The 20,192-nt window shown below is 38.6% G+C and overlaps 1 protein-coding gene across 2 annotated transcripts; it reads left to right on the top strand.

Moving 5' to 3' along the window:
- Positions 1-546: 546 nt before the first annotated feature.
- cracr2b (calcium release activated channel regulator 2B) lies at positions 547-20,125 on the top strand. Of its 2 annotated transcripts, XM_067436963.1 has the most exons (10): positions 547-602; positions 8,056-8,288; positions 8,448-8,559; positions 11,597-11,744; positions 11,952-12,098; positions 13,687-13,777; positions 15,263-15,358; positions 17,043-17,230; positions 19,106-19,177; positions 19,427-20,125. In XM_067436963.1, exons 2-10 carry the CDS (start codon positions 8,058-8,060, stop codon positions 19,578-19,580), a joined length of 1,239 nt encoding a protein of 412 aa, XP_067293064.1. In that variant the 5' UTR covers positions 547-602; positions 8,056-8,057; the 3' UTR covers positions 19,581-20,125. The 2 variants fall into 2 exon arrangements, with proteins under 2 accessions (XP_067293064.1, XP_067293065.1); XM_067436964.1 differs by lacking the exon at positions 15,263-15,358.
- Positions 20,126-20,192: the final 67 nt, after the last annotated feature.

Below are 20,192 nucleotides of genomic sequence, written 5' to 3' on the forward strand. Positions count from 1 at the left end.
TACTTTCTAGATCCCGTATCAACCTCGACTAGTTAAGCGATTCAAGAATAGACATGAAACGTCTCTGTTAATGTAAAACTACATAAAATATTCGTAGGCTATTAACTGACCAACATAGGCCTATTACAAATGGGAGGGTACATAAACACATGCACTTCAAATTTTGATGTTAATTCCACTATTGTTTTATATATAATTGTTCTACGGTCTGTACACAGTATTTATCTATATTACATTTAATTAGTAGCTAATTAAACTACATACAAATAAAAGTAATCCCTTACTTTACTTTTTCAAGGGAAAAGTACTAGTTATATTACAGTACTTAGTAACTATAGTGACACCCAACACTGTTGTTTATATCTTTATCTATGTGCCTACTAATATAATAATTAACAGGTTTTTGCTTACTAGATGCTGTTTTGATTTAAAGTGGGCGGGACATCGAGGGAATGAGGATTTATTATATGAGTTACGGTACTGTGAGGCTCTTGCAACTCTAGCGCCCCCTGCTGGACGGCACTGGCGGTGTTCGTGTATAAAACACCTGTCGTTTGCAGGTGACTCGCTTCTCACCCGAGCAACATCCCATCACAGGTCTGGTATGTTCTGTTTCTTTATTTCAGTTCTGTATTTATTAATTTAAAATGATTATATATTCAATTCAACACCAGTTCCTTAAGTTTTAAGTATTCATTTTATCTTAACAAATGAAAGTGCATTGGCAGTGCTGACATATGGTTTAAATTATGTATGACTCCAACATTTGCTGTCTAAAGTGAGCGACAACGTCTTGTAAAACAATACTTATAAAATCTAAAATATATTAATCTCCTTTACAATGGTATCACCATGCTTTTGGATATATACGCTGTGTTATTCTTAAGTACAATGCCTTTAAGACATCATGGTAAATGTTAATGTTATCATCAAAATGCATTTAGGCTATTTATGAAGCTCAAGCCTATTTTAAGTCTAGATACTAGTGTTTAAAATGATTTAACTTGCCTTATTTGAGCTTGTGATTAAACCCTTATTTTATATATGATGTCCTCCATGTGCGAGCTGTGTGTTTTCTTATCTGAAGTTGACATATGGCTGTCAGACTTTATCTCTCATGTGATTTTCGTGTGTAATTGTAGCAAAGCTTGGGTAGTTTATTTGACCTTGAGTGTTGCAATTCCTCTATGGCTTTATTGCAGGTGTAAATATGCCGTGCCCATATATTTTGGTGTATCCGCACATATCTAGTCTTTGTATTAGAGTCTATTTGTATTATAATACAGTGGCCCTTAAATCACACCGTAAAAAGTCACAAACAAAACAAGCTCAATTTCCAAACAGAGCATAAACATTATGTAGCACAAACACAGACACTTGCATTGGCATTTAAAAAAAAATGTCTTCAATATAAGACTTCTTCAAAGTGTCGCCGAAATTGAGGCCATCTGTATATTTTATGTTGTACCTAAAAAGGTCCAACTGAAGAGTTTCTTCAAGTGTCTGCATTAAAAAGATTGTGATTGGCTCCTGTTTAATCTACTTTATCCAGATATCTCTGATTCAAAGCTATTGTTCCAACCACAACCCGATCCATTAATCCATCATTAGGCAAATATTGCATGTTTCTTATGACCTGTGGTCATTTAGTATGGAGGTATTCCTCCACGTCCAGCCCTCATCCGCATGGGAATCATAAACTCGTGATTGAGGGTAAGCGCTCTGAGTGCTGTCTATGTAAACCGAGCTAAATCTTTATTTGCATCTCACTTTGTTTTTACACACACTCCTGTCACATGACCTCATCCTGTTTCACGGTGCACATCCTGGAGATCTGAGGGAATAGAGATGAAGGGAGATGAAATTGTGCCTTGTTTGGAGAGTTACTTTATTTCCCACATGACTAAATGTGTATTGTAATTTGAGAGATGGCCTTTAATGGTAGCAGGTGGACGTATTTGTTCATGGCATGAGAGGGAGTGTATCCTAATCCTAAATCTTAATGCGAAATTCCCATGTGTTTTGTTGCTGCAATGTTTCCCACCGGCCTGCTGATTATGTGCCGTAGTTGTGGCATAGCTGATCGTTGAGGAAGAGTGATCGAAAATGATTTGGCCATTTTGAGATTATTTTGAGCATTTGCAAGTGACTGTTTCTTTTTTGATAAACACAAATGTGTCCGTCTTAAATAGATAGATAATGAGTGACAAGATAATATATCAGCTTATGTTTGACAATTTTAAACTGATTATCTTATATTAACTGATTCTTGAGTGTGTGTGTGTGTGTGTGTGTGTGTGTGTGTGTGTGTGTGTGTGTGTGTGTGTGTGTGTGTGTGTGTGTGTGTGTGTGTGTGTGATGGGTAGGTTTAGGGGTAGTGGCAGTGTAAAGGGATAGAAAATACGTTTTTTACGGTATAAAAATCATTACGCCTATGGAGAGTCCCTGTAAACCACATAGACCAACGTGTGTGTGTGTGTGTGTGTGTGTGTGTGTGTGTGTGTGTGTGTGTCTGTGTGTGTGTGTGTGTGTGTCTGTGTGTGTGTGTGTGTGTGTGTGTGTGTGTGTGTGTGTGTGTGTGTGTGTGTGTGTGTGTGTGTGTGTGTGTGTGTGTGTGTGTGATGGGTAGGTTTAGGGGTAGTGGCAGTGTAAGGGGATAGAAAATACGTTTTTTACGGTATAAAAATCATTACGCCTATGGAGAGTCCCTGTAAACCACATAGACCAACGTGTGTGTGTGTGTGTGTGTGTGTGTGTGTGTGTGTGTGTGTGTGTGTGTGTGTCTGTGTGTGTGTGTGTGTGTGTGTGTGTGTGTGTGTGTGTGTGTTTCAATGATGACCTATATTTGACCTGACCTCTGATCACTTTTGTACACTTTTTAATTAGGCATTAGTTTAATTAAAAGGACTAGTAGTTAAGAGTCTCTTATTGGCTTGTTTAGTTGAGCCATCCATGGAACAAACAAAACAAGGCCTGAACATTTATTTAAAAAAAACATATATTATACTGACACTATACCAGATTTACTAACAGCTTGAGTCAATGCAAACCCTCTTTTGGTGTTGAAAAACTACTGTCAGTATTTACTTAAGACATGCAGTGATAAATTAGCGCTGAAAAGGCGCAGACAGGGTTATTTTTGTGGTTGTCCTTATTGCAAATGCATTTGTAGGAGTTTCTCTTTCAGATGCAAAATGTATGGAAGTATTTAAATTAATCATGCAAGGTGTTTTACTAAGGTTTGCGCTAGTCAATTTACTGCCATTATTTAAAGGTACAGTATGTAAATTTTAGCAGGATTTAGTGGTGAGGTTGTGAATTGCAACCCCCCCCCCCCCCCCCCCCCCACACACACACACACACACACAGTGAAGCTACGGTGGCCAACACAGGACAAAGACATCGTCAGAAAGAGCAGAGAGTGACTAGCATTCTGTAGAGAAGTTTGTCCGTTCAGGGCTACCGTAGAAACATGATGGCGCAAAATGGCGACTTCACTGTAAAGAGGCCCACGGTGTGTGTAGATGGAAATGACTCATTCTAAAGAAATAAAATCATAACGGTTCATTATGTAAGGTCTTTATACTCCACTGAAAACATTGTTATGTATATTATATTGCATTTCTCTTTATTACACTGCACCATTAACAGCCCAAAATAGCTAACAGGTAGATTACATTGGTCAATATGGAAATGATCTGGCTGCGTCTGTGTTCTTTAATGTGTGTGTCGTCAGTAGATCACGCACAGAAGTTTACACTCGTTTTTTGGGAATTGCGCTCTCGTGCTAATTTGCCCTGCACGGTAAAAATGTTTTTGTTCTTAAAAAAGTAAGTAACCTGGTTGCCTTAAAATGTTGAGTTTATTGAAATTAAAAATCTGAGTTGATACAATAAAGAAAATTGGTTTAATAAATAGAAACTCAAAATATTATTGTATCTGAACCACATAAAAAAAGTGATAAATCATGAAAATAGCAGTATTTGGCATGTTTCGCTGCATCATCAGAAATAAAACACACACAATTACCCAATATACCGCAAATACCATGTTACAAAGAACATTAGTGTTCAATTATGTCTCAAAATAATTCCAATTGATTTGAAGTGTCGATAAGCTTAGTTTCTCCCATCACTAGATATAGGCAGGTGGAGCTGGGGAGGTGGAGGGGTTCAGAGGAACAGCAAACACTGAACCAGACAATTTAAATGTTGAGCAAGCCATCTTAGGCTACGTCTACACTAATCCGGAGTTTTCGTCTAAAAACGCTCCGCGTCCACACTATCATTTTCAATCGTTTTCCAAAAAATGTTAATCTATACTGAAACGTCTGAAAATGCTTACATCCCCGTACTGCGAATGAGCAAATCCAAGACGCTTCGACTTGCGTCATTTCCGCTACTCGTTTATTTTCTCTTTGAAATTTTGCGGCAATGTCGAGAAATGTTTTAACAGTATGTACAAACTGACATTAATATTTAACAAGGCTGTCAAAACAGAAGGCATACAAAACAACTGCTGTACAATGTCGTTCACCATCTTGGCTGAATTGGTCATATGACTGCATCACATGGCTAAAAATGCGTCATCGTATTAAAAAGCCTCTGTTTTCACAGTCCACACTACGACACGAAGACAACGTTTTCAAATGTATCTGCTTTGGAGAGCGTTTTCAAAACGATACGTTTTCATTAAATTTTAAAACGCTGTCTCAGTATGGAAGGAAGGCCAAAACGGAGAGAAAAATATACGTTTCCAAATGAAAACGTATTAGTGTGGACATGGCCTTATTGGCTGCTGGATGAGCAGAGCCAATCAGCTTGTGGTAATGACGTGATTAGCACAATGTAATTAAAGATCGCATATAAAGGACTGAGCAGTTTACCGCCTCTAGAGAGTAATGACTGAACTAGATATGTATTTGTCATATGATATTATATAGATATGTTGTTAAACTGATCCTTAAAAATCCTTAAATAAAAATCATTATAAATTAAAATGTTGCATTTGCAACTAACCGAACAAGTTTAATTTGAAGTACTACAATTACTTAAAATAAAATAAAAATGAATTACAGCTAAATAGAAATGTATTTTTTTTAAAACTAATACAAATGACAAAAGCACATAAGAAAAGCTCAAATTTCACCAAAAAAAGGACATTGAAAATATAAAAATAAATGTTTATTAATAATATGAATACATAGTATATAAATAATACTAAAACAACTGATTCTATCAGCATTGGTGTCAGTCTTTGGCCCATATCCTTTGAATTTCTCTGAGCTGTGAAATGTGGAGCAGGCTGGACATTTACTGAAGGAGGAGCTCTGTTTTCTTTAGTTCCCAAATCACAAAGCCATCGCAGCTGCTGTGTAATATCAGTCAAACACAGATGTCATTCAGATATGGCATGTGCTCGGGGAATTACTGCAGACTGGGATCGACCAGCTCCGGTCAGAAAACAGCACAGCTCCTTTTTGAATGACTGTTTAACATCCTGGTTAATGTTTATTTGAGGATAGGTTAGGATATTTCTGCCGCCTTCAGCATATTCCACTAATAAAGCTGACTTTAAGCGATTAACTAAAGTCAGTGTTTAACCTCAGACCAAATTAATGTTTAAAGTTCAATAATAATAATGCAACATTCACTGAAAGCAAGGTTAATGTTCGCTCTAGCATAAAGTATTCAAGCGTAAAGTTCCATTCGTATTGAAAATGAAAACAATATTTATAAGAACATATTTTTTTGTTTATATGTCTACTCTACAGGTATTTGGAGAAGGATTTTGCACTAATGTGATTTCACTGTACCCGGGAGTGCAGTACAGGGAGTGCAGAATTATTAGGCAAATGAGTATTTTGACCTCATCATCCTCGTTATGCATGTTGTCTTACTCCAAGCTGTATAGGCTGGAAAGCCTACTACCAATTAAGCATATTAGGTGATGTGCATCTCTGTAATGAGAAGGGGTGTGGTCTAATGACATCAACACCCTATATCAGGTGTGCATAATTATTAGGCAACTTCCTTTCCTTTGGCAAAATGGGTCAAAAGAAGGACTTGACAGGCTCAGAAAAGTCAAAAATAGTGAGATATATTGCAGAGGGATGCAGCAGTCTTAAAATAGCCAAGCTTCTGAAGCGTGATCATCGAACAATCAAGCGTTTCATTCAAAATAGTCAACAGGGTCGCAAGAAGCGTGTGGAAAAACCAAGTTGCAAAATAACTGCCCGTGAACTGAGAAAAGTCAAGCGTGCAGCTGCCAAGATGCCACTTGCCACCAGTTTGGCCATATTTCAGAGCTGCAACATCACTGGAGTGCCCAAAAGCACAAGGTGTGCAATACTCAGAGACATGGCCAAGGTAAGAAAGGCAGAAAGTGGACCACCACTGAACAAGACACACAAGCTGAAACGTCAAGACTGGGCCAAGAAATATCTCAAGACTGATTTTTCTAAGGTTTTATGGACTGATGAAATGAGAGTGAGTCTTGATGGGCCAGATGGATGGGCCAGTGGCTGGATTGGTAAAGGGCAGAGAGCTCCAGTCCGACTCAGACGCCTGCAAGGTGGAGGTGGAGTACTGGTTTGGGCTGGTATCATCAAAGATGAGCTTGTGGGGCCTTTTCGGGTTGAGGATGGAGTCAAGCTCAACTCCCAGTCCTACTGCCAGTTTCTGGAAGACACCTTCTTCAAGCAGTGGTACAGGAAGAAGTCTGCATCCTTCAAGAAAAACATGATTTTCATGCAGGACAATGCTCCATCACACGCGTCCAAGTACTCCACAGCGTGGCTGGCAAGAAAGGGTATAAAAGAAGAAAATCTAATGATATGGCCTCCTTGTTCACCTGATCTGAACCCCATTGAGAACCTGTGGTCCATCATCAAATGTGCGATTTACAAGGAGGGAAAACAGTACACCTCTCTGAACAGTGTCTGGGAGGCTGTGGTTGCTGCTGCACGCAATGTTGATGGTGAACAGATCAAAACACTGACAGAATCCATGGATGGCAGGCTTTTGAGTGGCCTTGCAAAGAAAGGTGGCTATATTGGTCACTGATTTGTTTTTGTTTGGTTTTTGAATGTCAGAAATGTATATTTGTGAATGTTGAGATGTTATATTGGTTTCACTGGTAAAAATAAATAATTGAAATGGGTATAAATTTGTTTTTTGTTAAGTTGCCTAATAATTATGCACAGTAATAGTCACCTGCACACACAGATATCCCCCTAAAATAGCTAAAACTAAAAACTAAAACTTCCAAAAATATTCAGCTTTGATATTAATTAATTTTTTGTGTTCATTGAGAACATGGTTGTTGTTCAATAATAAAATTAATCCTCAAAAATACAACTTGCCTAATAATTCTGCACTCCCTGTAGAAACTAAGTGACCAACAGAATTGTTGTGTTACTTTGTCACACTGTTGGACGATTTGGGCAAGAATATATGAGATAAAATTGTGTTCTTATCATTGTTCAACCTCGTCTGACCTCGTTAGCACATTCCTTACAAGCTCCATCTTAAAGGGGACCTATTATGCCCTTTTTCAAAGTTTTGATTTAGTTTTTTGGCTCTACTAGAACAGGTTTTCATGCTTGAATGTTCAAAACAAACACATTATTCTCCATTGTTGCAGCTCCTCCTTTCCCAGTCTGTCAGTAACTCTGTTTAGTTCCCATCATTATGAAACCCCGCCTTCTGAAAAGCTCACTGTGCTCTGATTGGTTGGCTGGATCAGTGTGTTGTGATTGGTCAAATGTTTCAAGCCCCTTACAATAACCACAAACACTTTTAACAATAACTAACTCAACCAGCCCACACCCTTTTATTTTGTGTATATGCCTTGGGTGGGAATTATTTAATTTGAGGAATATTGTGACATTCCCAGAAAAAAGGGAATTCAGAAGGAGAGACACTGATATAGAATAACTTCTGCTGGAGGATCTTTGCAAACGTTTTTCCTTCTCAAACAGCAACATTACACACTAAAGAAAGTTGAACATGTAAAAGAGCATCTAATTTCAGTCCAATCCGTCTCTTTCTGCAGTTATGTCCAGCTGGCTGAAGGACGATGAGGTGTTGGAGGGGACAGGCAGTGGTCAGATGTCCCCCAGCTCCAGACTGCGGAGCCCCTTGCCGGGTCGGATGGCGAGGTTACATTCGTCCAGCGATGCGCCTTCTCCTAGCTCAGAAAGGCAGGACAGAATGAGCAAAGCTAAAGAGCTCTTTGAGCTCTGTGATAAAGAGAAGAATGGATTCATCACTAAGAGAGACATGCAGGTGAGACAGGACCGGTTGGTTATGCAAGTCTGTGATATATTATTCCTTTCATAGTTCCAAAGCTGTGCCAAGGATGCATGATATATGACTGACCATATTTATGCTTTTTAAGTGCTCTCGGCTCCGTTTAATGTGTCTAATCATGTTTAAATCCACCAGTGGCTACAGCAAGAGCTTCCTCTGTCTCCGGAGCAGTTGGAATCAGTGTTTGAGAGTTTGGACAGAGACAAAAATGGTTACCTTACACCCCTCGAGTTCCACACGGGCTTAGGTTAGTGTGTATTTATATTAAATTTTTTGGTTACACTATTATAAGGTGATGTAGTTTCGGATGAGACATTAAACCGAGGTCCTGACTGTCAGTGGTCATTAAAAATCCCAGGACGTCCTTCGATAAAGAGTAGGGGTGTAACCCCGGCATCCTGGCCAGTGTTCGAACTATACCATGTCCTTTGGGGGAGCCCACTTGTGTGTGGGTGTGGGGTAACCACCATAGTCAGTTACATATTAGTCTGGTTTGTCTCAGATCTAACGGCGCTCGTCAATGTAAAAATGATTGAGATGGCCAATCAAATCAAAGTAGGCGGGGTTTGCGTGCGTTCTCTTTTGGCTCGTGCACACAGTCGTCACACACAGACGAGCATGACAATCGATCGCTTAATGCCATTCCGGAGACTCTTAATATACAATCATCGATGAACATCTTTGATTTTAATGAAGAAGAAAAAGAAAAAAAACATGAATTGAAGTCAAAAAGCCACCCTCAAATAGCCTAAACCAAGCATCCGGTCTTTGAGTTCACATGAACAACGGTTAAATTTACTCGTCAGGCTACAGAATACCATAATTCCAGGTACAGCTGTCGGTTGAACTGTCGCTGTCATGAACAACGGGTAAAGTTACTCGTCAGGCTACAAAATAATGCCATAATTCCTCCATTCATCTAGGCTACAACACATAATTGGGAATAACATGCCTTAACTTAACACTAATCGACCACAAAGGCCTGGGGTACGCTTCCTTTGCTGTTACTAAATGTACTAAACGAGTGGAAAAATTTCACAAATCACTATTTCAGGGGAGCCCATGTCTTATTTAGGGGAGCCGAGCTCCCCCTAGCTCCCCCGTAGTTCGCACCCTGATCCTGGCTAAATTTGCCCATTGGCCGCTGTCCATCATGGCCTCCTAATCATCCCCATACACCAATGGTTTCACTCAGTCTCCTCTCCACCATAAGCTGGTGTGTGGTGAGCGTTCTGGTGCAATATGGCTGCCGTCACATCATCCAGGTGGATGCTGCACATTGGTGGTGGTTGAGGAGACCCCCCCCCCCCCCCCCGCTTCTATATGTAAAGCGCTTGGAGTGCCTAGAAAAACCCTACATAAATTTAACCAATTATGCAGTTACATTACTTTCTTACTATAGTAAAAACAGTAGATTATGCATAATTACAAGTAACTAACCCTAAACCAATCCCTAACTCTATAGTACTACATGTTGGTAATTAATTTTAATTAGTACTTATTAAAGGACGTAATGTAAGCATATCACCTTAAAATAATGTGTAACCAAGTTTGTTTTTTTGTGTGAAAAAGGTTTTTTTTTTCAATTATAACTATATATTTTTAAGATTATAACTAGTGTTTTTTTTATTATTATTTCTATGCTATTGTAATATTTATGTTAAAATAAATATTGAATACTTTAATAATTCAACATATTTTCAGCTTTTATTTTATTGGGTTATATTAGTTTATAGATATACATACTATATTACCAAAAGTATTGGGACACCCCTCCAAATCATTGAATTCAGGTGTCCAATCACGTCCATGGCCACAGGTGTATAAATCAAGCACTAGGCGTGCAGACGCTTCCACAGACATTAGTGAAAGAATGGGTCGCTCTCAGGAGCTCAGTGAACTCAAGCGTGGTACCGTGATAGGTTGACACCTGTGCAATAAGTCCATTCGTGAAATTTCCTCACTACTAAATATTCCACGCTCAACTGTTAGTGGGATTATAACAAAGTGGAAGCAATTGGGAACAACAGCAGCTCAGCCACGAAGTGATAGAACACATAACATTAGAGCGGGGTCAGCACATGCTGAGGGTCACAGTGTGCAGAAGTCACCAACTTTCTGAAGTCAATAGCTACAAGACCTCCAAGTCCTTCAGTTGAGCTCTGATGATCAGTGTGTAGAGAGCTTCATGGAATGGGTTCCATGGCGAGCAGCTCATCCAAGCTCATCCATATTTAGTAAAAGCACCCTTTTGATCTAATACAGTCTTTTTGGGAAAGATGCAACAAGTTCTTCCCCCTGGATTTGGGGATCCTCTGCCATTCCTCCTTGCAGGTCCTCTTCAGTTCTGTCAGGTTGGATGGTAAACGTTGATGGAGACCCAGTTTCAGGTCTCTCCAGAGATGCTCAATTGTGTTTAAGTCAGGACTCTGGCTGGGCCATTCAAGAACAGTCACAGAGTTGTTGTGAAGCCACTCCTTCATTATTTTAGCTGTGTGCTTAGGGTCATTGTCTTGTTGGAAGGTGAACCTTTGGCTCAGTCTGAGGTCTTAAGCACTCTGGAGAAGGTTTTCGTCCAGGATATCCCTGTACTTGGCCGCATTCACCTTTCCCTCGATTGCAGCCAGTCGTCAGGCAGCTGAAACAAAACCCCACAGCATGATGCTGCCACCACCATGCTTCACTGTTGGGACTGTATTGGACAGGTGAGGAGCTGTGCCTGGTTTTCTCCACACATACCGCTTAGAATTAAGGCCAAAAAGTTATATCTTGATCTCATCAGGCCAGAGAATCTTATTTCTCACCATCTTGGAGTCCTTCAGGTGTTTTTTAGCAAACTTTCATGTGTCTTGCACTGAGGAGAGATTTCCGTTGGGCCACTGCCATATATATAAAACATTTTCATGTTAGTTTTGGTGATCTTGAGCTTCGACTTAACTTATTTAAGTTAGTTCTCAAGGCAACATTTATCATTTTTGTTCAAGTTGAAGTTTTTCATCTAATATCTATATTTTATTTGAGCTTTTTATAAATTACAGCCCCCCCCCCCCCCAAATTTTTTTTTGGTTAATTAAAAAAAACCTGAAATAAAAAGTATTTTTTAAAAATTTAATTTTAGTTAACAATAGAAATGCCACCTGCTGAATTAAACAGTGATTTCATATGTCAGAATGTTTCATTACATATTGCGTACCATTTCACATACTGTTTTTAGAAAGTAGTATGCAGTATGTGTAGCATGCATAAGATATATGTCTTATTTAAAATCTCTCTGTCTAAACTAGGAGAGCTTGTTGGTTGTGGGCCGGAGGAGAGTGCGAGAAGCGGAGGAGGACAGAATGAAGTCGGGGAGGAGCGAGTGGAGCCGACGGAGTCAGAGATCCGATTCTCACACATCCTCATGGAGCTGGGAGCTGATAAACTCTTCAAAGAGTGAGTAAATACACACAGCTCTGGTCTCTACCGTGTAACAGATAAGATAACGAGTGTGTAAATCAATACTGGCTCGACAAAGCTAAATATACTGTTATTGTTCTTATTTGGGTTAGGGTTTCTGGGCTTTCAAGCTACATCTACCGAACTCCGGTTTATAGCGTTTAGTTGTTTTAAAGATGATTTGATTTTCTGTCTGTGTGTTAGTCAGTGGGAGTTGTGTACTCTGTGGGGTGAGCTCCAGAGGGACAAGCCTGAGCTGCTGGGTGTTTTGGAGGAGGTTCTTTCCTACACAGTCTCTCATCTGCAGGATGCGCTCAAAGAGAGAGACAATTTAGAACAGGCACTGCGCAGGTCAGCCCTATTTTGCTCTTCAGCTGCATCCGAAATCACACTCTCGAGTAGGTACCCATTTTGTATAAGTCATTACTTTACGATGTAGCATGAATGTAATCTGGACGTACTGCTTCCGCCATGTTGTCATTATCACGTGACCTACTAGCATCACTAGCTGTGTCTCATTTCGGAAAGCTGCGTCCTTCGGAGGTCGCATTCGAAGGCTGCATATGTCATAAGGCTGTCTCATTTCAAAAAAGTGAGAAGGACACGCCTAATGCGACCTTTCAATACCCTCTTCTTTCACAGGAATTCGGGGTGTGCATGAGGTGTATCCTCCACTGCTCCAGATCACCCACAATTCTTTGCGTCACCTTTAACAACCATATATTTTTTTTATATTATGTGAAAAAATGGCACCACTGCCAGATATATCTTCTCAAAAAATTAGCATATTGTGATAAAGTTCATTATTTTCCATAATGTAATGAAAAAAATTAAACGTTCATATATTTTAGATTCATTGCACACCCACTGAAATATTTCAGGTCTTTTATTGTTTTAATACTGATGATTTTGGCGCACAGCTCATTAAAACCCCAAATTCCCATCTCAAAAAATTAGCATATCATGAAAAGGTTCTCTAAACGAGCTATTAACCTAATCATCTGAATCAACTAATTAACTCTAAACACCTGCAAAAGATTCCTGAGGCTTTTAAAAACTCCCGGCCTGGTTCATTACTCAAAACCGCAATCATGGGTAAGACCGCCGACCTGACTGCTGTCCAGAAGGCCATCATTGACACCCTCAAGCGAGAGGGTAAGACACAGAAAGAAATTTCTGAACGAATAGGCTGTTCCCAGAGTGCTGTATCAAGGCACCTCAGTGGGAAGTCTGTGTGTCCTACAAAGGACGTCTTGTTTAATTCTGATTGAGGACACTGTATACTGAATCCTTCACAGTATGTATCCTCCGGAGGACACAGCCTTCGAAATTAAATGAAATGAGACACAGCTACTGCCATTCACAAATCCTTTCCCGTGGCCTCGTGGGATAGTAAAGTGTCCATCATATGCAGTAGTAGGTCATCCGGGTATTTTTCATACTCTTTAATGTACTGCGAATTCGGATGTACTTCTTTTGTCACATACTGATTTTCGCCTACTATATAGTAGGGAAGCGTGTGATTTCGGACGCAGCCTTGCACCTGTTGTGAAATAAACATGACCTTGTTCTGTCCAATCTCACGAAAATGCGTATAATTAGTACGAGTTTGCAATCTCGTGGAATGGATATGCCAAAATGAGTTTTGGCGTGCAAATGCTACGTGGTTTTTCGCGTGCATATGATATGCACTTTATGGCGTATTATACATACGAACCCCCCACCCCACAACCCTAAACCTACCCAAGAGCGTGCCATATGATGCACGGCATAAAGTGCGTATCATATGCACGCAAAAAACTGCGTAGCATTTGCACGCCTAAACTCATTTTGGCGTATCCATTCCACAAGATTTCACACTCGTACTATTTATACGCATGACCATGAGATCGCGTTCTTGAGATAAAGGAAGTGTTCTGAGTGTGTGAATGTCCAACAGGAGAGAGGAAGATCATGACAGAGTGGTTCGGTCCATGTATGAAGACATGGAGACTCAGTTAAAAGAGGAGAGAGAGAAACGACAGGCTCTGGTAAATTCACACACACACACACACACACACAGTATAAATATGAAGTACAGATTTAGGCCTGACACATATTTTGCATGAGAAGAGAGAACTGTGGTTATTATAATTAGAGAACAGTATTATTAGAGGATGTATTGTTCATGGTGATTGTGAAAGCAGTGGTGAAGATGATGGTATGGATGATGGTGATTATTATAATGATATTGATTATGATATGATGGAGATTATGTTCACGGTGGTGCTTATGATGTTTGTAATCATAATGTTCATGGTGATTATGATAATAATGGCGATGGTGATTATGATGATATTGATTGTTATGATGAGGATAATAATATTGTTCATGTTGATGGATAATGCTGACTATTATAATGATATTAATTATGATGTTGATAATATTGTTCATGATGATTATTATAATCGTATTGATTATGATTGTTAAGATTAAGATAATAATATTGTTCATGGTGCTTATGATGTTAGTAATACTATTGTGCATGGTGATTATGATAATAATGGTGATATTGATGATAGTGATTATTATAATGGAATTGATTATGATTCTTATTATGGAGATAATAAAGTTCATGGTGATTATTATAGTAATGTAATGGTGATTATTATAATGATATTGAATATGCTTGTTATGACAGGGATAATAATATTGTTTATGGTTATTATGATGTTGATAATTGTATAGTTCCTGGTGATTATGATAGTAATGGTGATGACAGTGATGGGGTATTGATGATGGTAATTACAATAATGATATTCATAAAAATGGTTCTGTTATGATGTTACTGCTGATAATAATACCAGTGGTGATGATGATGATGATGATGATGATGATGATGATGATGATGATGATGATGATAATCTTATAGTTAGTTCATGGTGAATATTATAGTAATGATAATGACAGTGATAATAATATTGATGATTCTGGTGCTTCATTTTATTGTTCATGGTGATTAATATGTAATATTGATAATGATATTGATGATGGTGATGATAATGTTGTTCCTGGTGATTATGATAGTGATAGTAATAAAAGTAATCATTTTTCCTGGTATTTATAATATCAGGGGCAATTATGATGGTGGTAATCCCATAGTTCACAGTGACTATGAGGGTAATAATGATATGATAATGATTATTTGTATGCTCATTATTATGATAGTATTGATGATAATGATAATTCATGGTGATTGATGCTGATTATGATATTAATTAATTATGATGGGGAAATAATATTTATAGTGATAATGTAAGTGATGGCCATTATGGTGGTGGTAATGTTATTCAGGAGGATAATACTAGTGATATGATATTATTTATTGGATTATGATAACATTGATGTTGATAATTATATTCATCATGGTGAAGGCTAGGAAGATGGTGACGAAGTGATAGTGATATTCATAAAGGATAGTAATGACAGTGATAACAATATTGATGATGGTGATGTTTGTCTGTTGTGTGATGAAGGACAGTGTGAAGCAAGGAAACAAGAAAGAGCAGATACTACAGGAACTGAGGACGCGAGAACAAGAGCTTGAGTTCACGCTCACCAAACAGAGAGAGGTACAGACGTTTGATTTATTACACCAGCTCACTCCAAAAAAAGATTTGTTGAATTTACTTTAAAAATATATGGTGTAAAAATATATATATATAAGTGGTTGCACACAACTATATTGAGCAATTTTTACAAATAACAATTTAGTTATGCACTGTAAAAAAAAAAAAGAATTGTTGGTTTTTGTTGGTTTAACTTAAAAAATTAAGCAACCTGGTTGCCTTAAAATGTTGAGATTATTGAAATAAAAAATTTAAGTTGATACAATGAAAGAAATTTGTTTAATAAATAGAAACTCAAAATATTATGTATCTGAACCACATAAAAAAATTGATAAATCATAAAAAATAGCACCATTTGGCATGTTTCTCTGAGTCATCAGAAATAAAACACACACAATTACCCAATAAGCTTACAAAATCTGTTAATAATATTTTAATAAAGGTTGTCGAATCTCAAAAAATGTTCATTGTATTAACTGAAATTTTTAATTTCAATGAACTCAAAAATTTTAAGGCAACCAGGTAACTTTTTTTCTAAATAATTTTTTACAGTGTATGAACAAAAAAATTCAAGTAAAACTAGCACAATTTCTTTGAGTAAATACAAACCATTTGAATTTGTCACTGTTACATAATATTTATATGTGCTGTTTACTTAATAATGTTATGTTCAATTTATAAAAGTTTATTATGTAAGGTGAACACTGTTATCAATTTAATTTGCTTTTAAAAAATGTAAATAACAACAAGCATATTTTTACAAATAAAATGCTAAATTAACTCATTAACTCATTGGACAAACTAAAAATATTGAATTGAGAGCTGGAGGTCTGTCTCAGTTCACCTGTGTGTGTGTGTGTGAGCCTGTTTATGTGGTTTATGAGGACACAAATTTGTATAACTGCATGGGTATTACACTGGCATTACACTATAAATGTGGTTTATGAGGACATTTCAAATGGTCGGTCTTGAGCTCCCGGGCTGAAAATGGGTCCCACTCCGCCCCTGTCCCACTAAAGCCTTTAAATCATACTAAATTGTGTTTTTTTTTTGAGAAAGTAAAAATGCAGAATGTTTCCTGTGATGGGTAGGTTTAGGGGTAGGGGCAGTGTAAGGGGATAGAAAATACGGCTTGTACGGTATAAAAACCATTGGGCGGCAGTGGCTCAGTGGTTCATGTAGATTGTCTACAAACCGAAAGGTTGGTGGTTCGATCCCTGGTTCCACCTGACCAAGTGTCGAGGTGTCCATGAGCAAGACACCTAACCCCAGCTGGATGACTGGATGGCGCCTTACATGGCAGACACCGCCGTCGGTGTATGAATGGGTGAATGCTAGGCAAAAATGTAAAGAGCTTTGGATGGCCATAGGGTCTGTTAAAAGCGCTATATAAATGCAGTCCATTTACCATTACGCCTATTATTTTTATTTGTTTTTATTTACTTTTTTTAAAAATATATGTGTATATATGTGTATGTGTATATGTATGTATAATTGTTTTTGTTATTGTTTGTTTTGTTGTTAATTGTATTTGTAATTGATTTGTAACTATGTCTTGATCGTACATTAGGACCCCCTCGAAAACGAGATGGTACATCTCAAGGGGTTAATCCTATTAATAAATTCGACATGTGTGTGTTTGTGTGTGTGTGTGTGTGTGTGTGTGTGTGTTTGTGTGTGTGTGTAGTTGGAGAGCAGGATCAGCAATCTGAGCAGTGATCAGGCTGACGCTCGCGGGGAGAACCGCCGACTGCAAAACGTCAACCAGCAACTGCAGGATCAGCTTGACCAGAGCCGGGAGGAGCTTCAGCACGCTCTGAGCCAACTACAGCAACTACAGGACACCATCAAACAGCAGCACAGGGGCAAAGAGAGGTGGCTTTTCACTGCTGTTACCTACTGTAGGAGAAAAAACCTTGACTGCATTATTATTACTGCTACTACACTCTTCAAAATAAAGGTTCCAAATGTTGTCGTTTTCTACGGTGATTCCATAGACAAACCATTTTGGTTCCCCAAAGAACCTACTGTGAACATTCTATAAAAGAACTTAGTTTTCTTAATGTGAAGAACAGTTCAATGATCTAAGGAATTTTTCCACTATAAAGAACCTCTTGTGCAATGGAAAGATTCCATTGATGATCATCAATACCAGTAAATGAACCTTTTGTTTAAAGGTCCTGTTTTACAGCTGGTATTAACATGCATTTTGTTCGATCGGATCACAAGGAGACAAGGAAGAAACATTCCTGTAGTTTAAATCCATCTTTTTTGTCCACTTTTAGCCACTTCTGTCCTGTTTTCTGAGGGGAGGGTCTATGGGTGGGTAAATGTATGGGCTTTTTCAGATCTTTCAATCTAATGGATGAAAAAAGCTCACACAATTTACATATGAACAGTGTTGCCACAGTTACTTTGAAAAACTAATCTGATAACTCCTTTAAAAAGTAACTTAGTTACTTTATAGATTACTTGATTTTAAAAGTAACTAAGTAAGATTACAAGTTACTTTATTAGTTACAATCAGCAGTTTCCGACAACACCCCTGCCGCCTCGACATCGAAATGGACAACCGTTTTTTCCCAACACTCACTTTATTGGAACGCCACAAATTGATCTCCTGACATTTTAAGTCGAAATTTAAAAAAAAATTCCTGAAAAAATTCTCTCCCCAAAATGCAAGAAGAAAGCACAAATCTATTTTTTTACTAAGAAAAATGACTAAAATAGTAACTCACAGTGACTTGGATAAAATACTTTTAATCTGATTACTGGTTTGGAAATAGTAATGCGTTAGATTACTCGTTACTAGGAAAAAGTAGTCCGATTAGAGTATAAAGCCCCTTTCACACTGCGCTTCCGGCAAATACACGGATAATGCGACCCGGCATTTGTTCCCGGGCCGCTAGATTTGGTCCATTCACACTGCCAGCGAAATACCGTAATATGTGCGCTTTCACACACAACCCGTAACGGTCCCGGGTCGAGTTGACACGTGACATCCTGATGTGACGTATAATGGCGAGCGATCTCAGCTTCAGCGCGGATAGTAAGGAACTCCGTGGTCTCGACCAGTTTGCACACATTTCTGCTTATTTAATTTTAGTTTCTTTTGTATACGAACACTCTCTGTGTTTAAAACACCGACGAGCTCTTCTGGCACTGCAGGGTTGTATTATTGAAAAAACAAGCTCTAGGAGTCGCACGATAACTACGTACACGTTGCGGCATTAGTTTCAGCTTTTGTTCACACAGCGCTCGTCCCGGGTCGAATACCGCAATATTACTAGGTCCCCGACCCGGGTCGAATTCGGTAATCAATGCCGGGACGTGGTTGCTTTCACACAGAAGGCGACCCGGCAATGTTCCGGGAATATTGCGGGTCCGACGTGCAGTGTGAAAGGGGCTCATGTAACTAAGTTACTGGCATCACTGAACGCGACCCATAATGTTTCCTCATTTGGTCAGTAGTGGAGAGTCTTTTGAGGGTGTTTAAACACATGTGACCACATGAGCGTTTACACTATGAAAGCAATCCGGTCAAATGCGATGTGGACAAGATCAAAACATTTACACATGTATTCAATGTCGTCCACCTGTAATCTGATCTGACCAAAACGCATCTTAATACCAGGTGTAAACAGGGCCTAAGAGTGTGGTAATAAAAAATAGTGAGCAAACAAACATAAGCTGCTATTTCCTGCTGATATACTTGTGTATTTTTTCACATCTGACTGTTTCTCACTACAGAGAAGTCCTGAAAGTGTCCCGAAACATGCAGAAGGAACGGGAAAGCCTCATACGACAGCTGGACCTGCTCAGGTACGACGACCCGACTGACCTGGTCTCACCTTAAGTGTGCAGCGTGATGAGCTCAAGCTTAGGCGTGTGTGTATTGTTCTTATCTGGAAGATAAGGCCATAAGAAATTGACCAATCAAAACACAAAATGAACAGATGCAGGTTTAGGACGGTTGATCAGTTATTAGTGCGTTTTATTGATAACATTTGTTATCTATATTCTGAGGCTGTAAAAGTCTTGTGAGTAAAAATCTCTCTCTCTCTTCTTTAGAGACATGAACAAGCGTCTTCGGGATGATAAAGATGCCCATCAGACACAGAAGATGGTTAGTCAAAAATACCCCTTCATGTCCCCCACGCATTACCCACCATGCCGGTGTGTGCACGCCTTCTCGCCGTGGGCGCGTTCTGTTTACCCGTATTAACCCTGCCTTATGTCCATGTAACATTACCCACAATGCACACCTGCAGATGGTGCAGCTAAAATGTGAACGGATCCATTCAGCTGGATGTATTTCTCTGGGTTTCCATGAGCCCATGTTCTCTCGGGAATGATCCTGGCCACACCTTCTTCTGGAATATTCACATTTTCCAGACGAAGCTCTGTTTATGTTTTTTCGGGATAGCTTGTTCCATTCATCAGCCTCTTGGTGGAGCAGCAACAAATGACTTGAAGGAAACTTTGTCCGGATGTCACAGTGCATACGCCTCAGCGAAGACCTCTTGTGGAACATTTGAGACTGTGAATATGGAATTTAGCCAATGTTATCCAATGAAACGACTCACATTTGGAGAAAGATTGTTCCTTGTTCGGTCTGTTACAGAAGAAAGTGTGATTCCAAGAGAATCTTCTACATGGCACCTTTCTGCTTCAGAAGAACCTTAATGCCCCTCTGTTTTTACAAAAATAGTAATAAGAAAGGGAGCATAGGCCTAGTTTTAGATTTACCTCATTAACTCTTATTGTATTTCATTTATATATATATATATATATATATATATATATATATATATATATATATATATATATATATATA

The sequence above is a fragment of the Pseudorasbora parva genome, chromosome 25 (genome assembly GCF_024679245.1).
Source record: "Pseudorasbora parva isolate DD20220531a chromosome 25, ASM2467924v1, whole genome shotgun sequence".
Classification (NCBI taxonomy): Eukaryota; Metazoa; Chordata; class Actinopteri; order Cypriniformes; family Gobionidae; genus Pseudorasbora; species Pseudorasbora parva.

Bases quoted from the DNA above. Each gene is read 5' to 3' on its own strand.
- cracr2b (XM_067436963.1), top strand. From the start codon at position 8,058: ATGTCCAGCTGGCTGAAGGACGATGAGGTGTTGGAGGGGACAGGCAGT. The intron at 12,099-13,686 runs GTCAGCCCTATT...AATGTCCAACAG, and splicing joins TTAGAACAGGCACTGCGCAG to GAGAGAGGAAGATCATGACA. The intron at 13,778-15,262 runs GTAAATTCACAC...TGTGTGATGAAG, and splicing joins GAGAGAAACGACAGGCTCTG to GACAGTGTGAAGCAAGGAAA.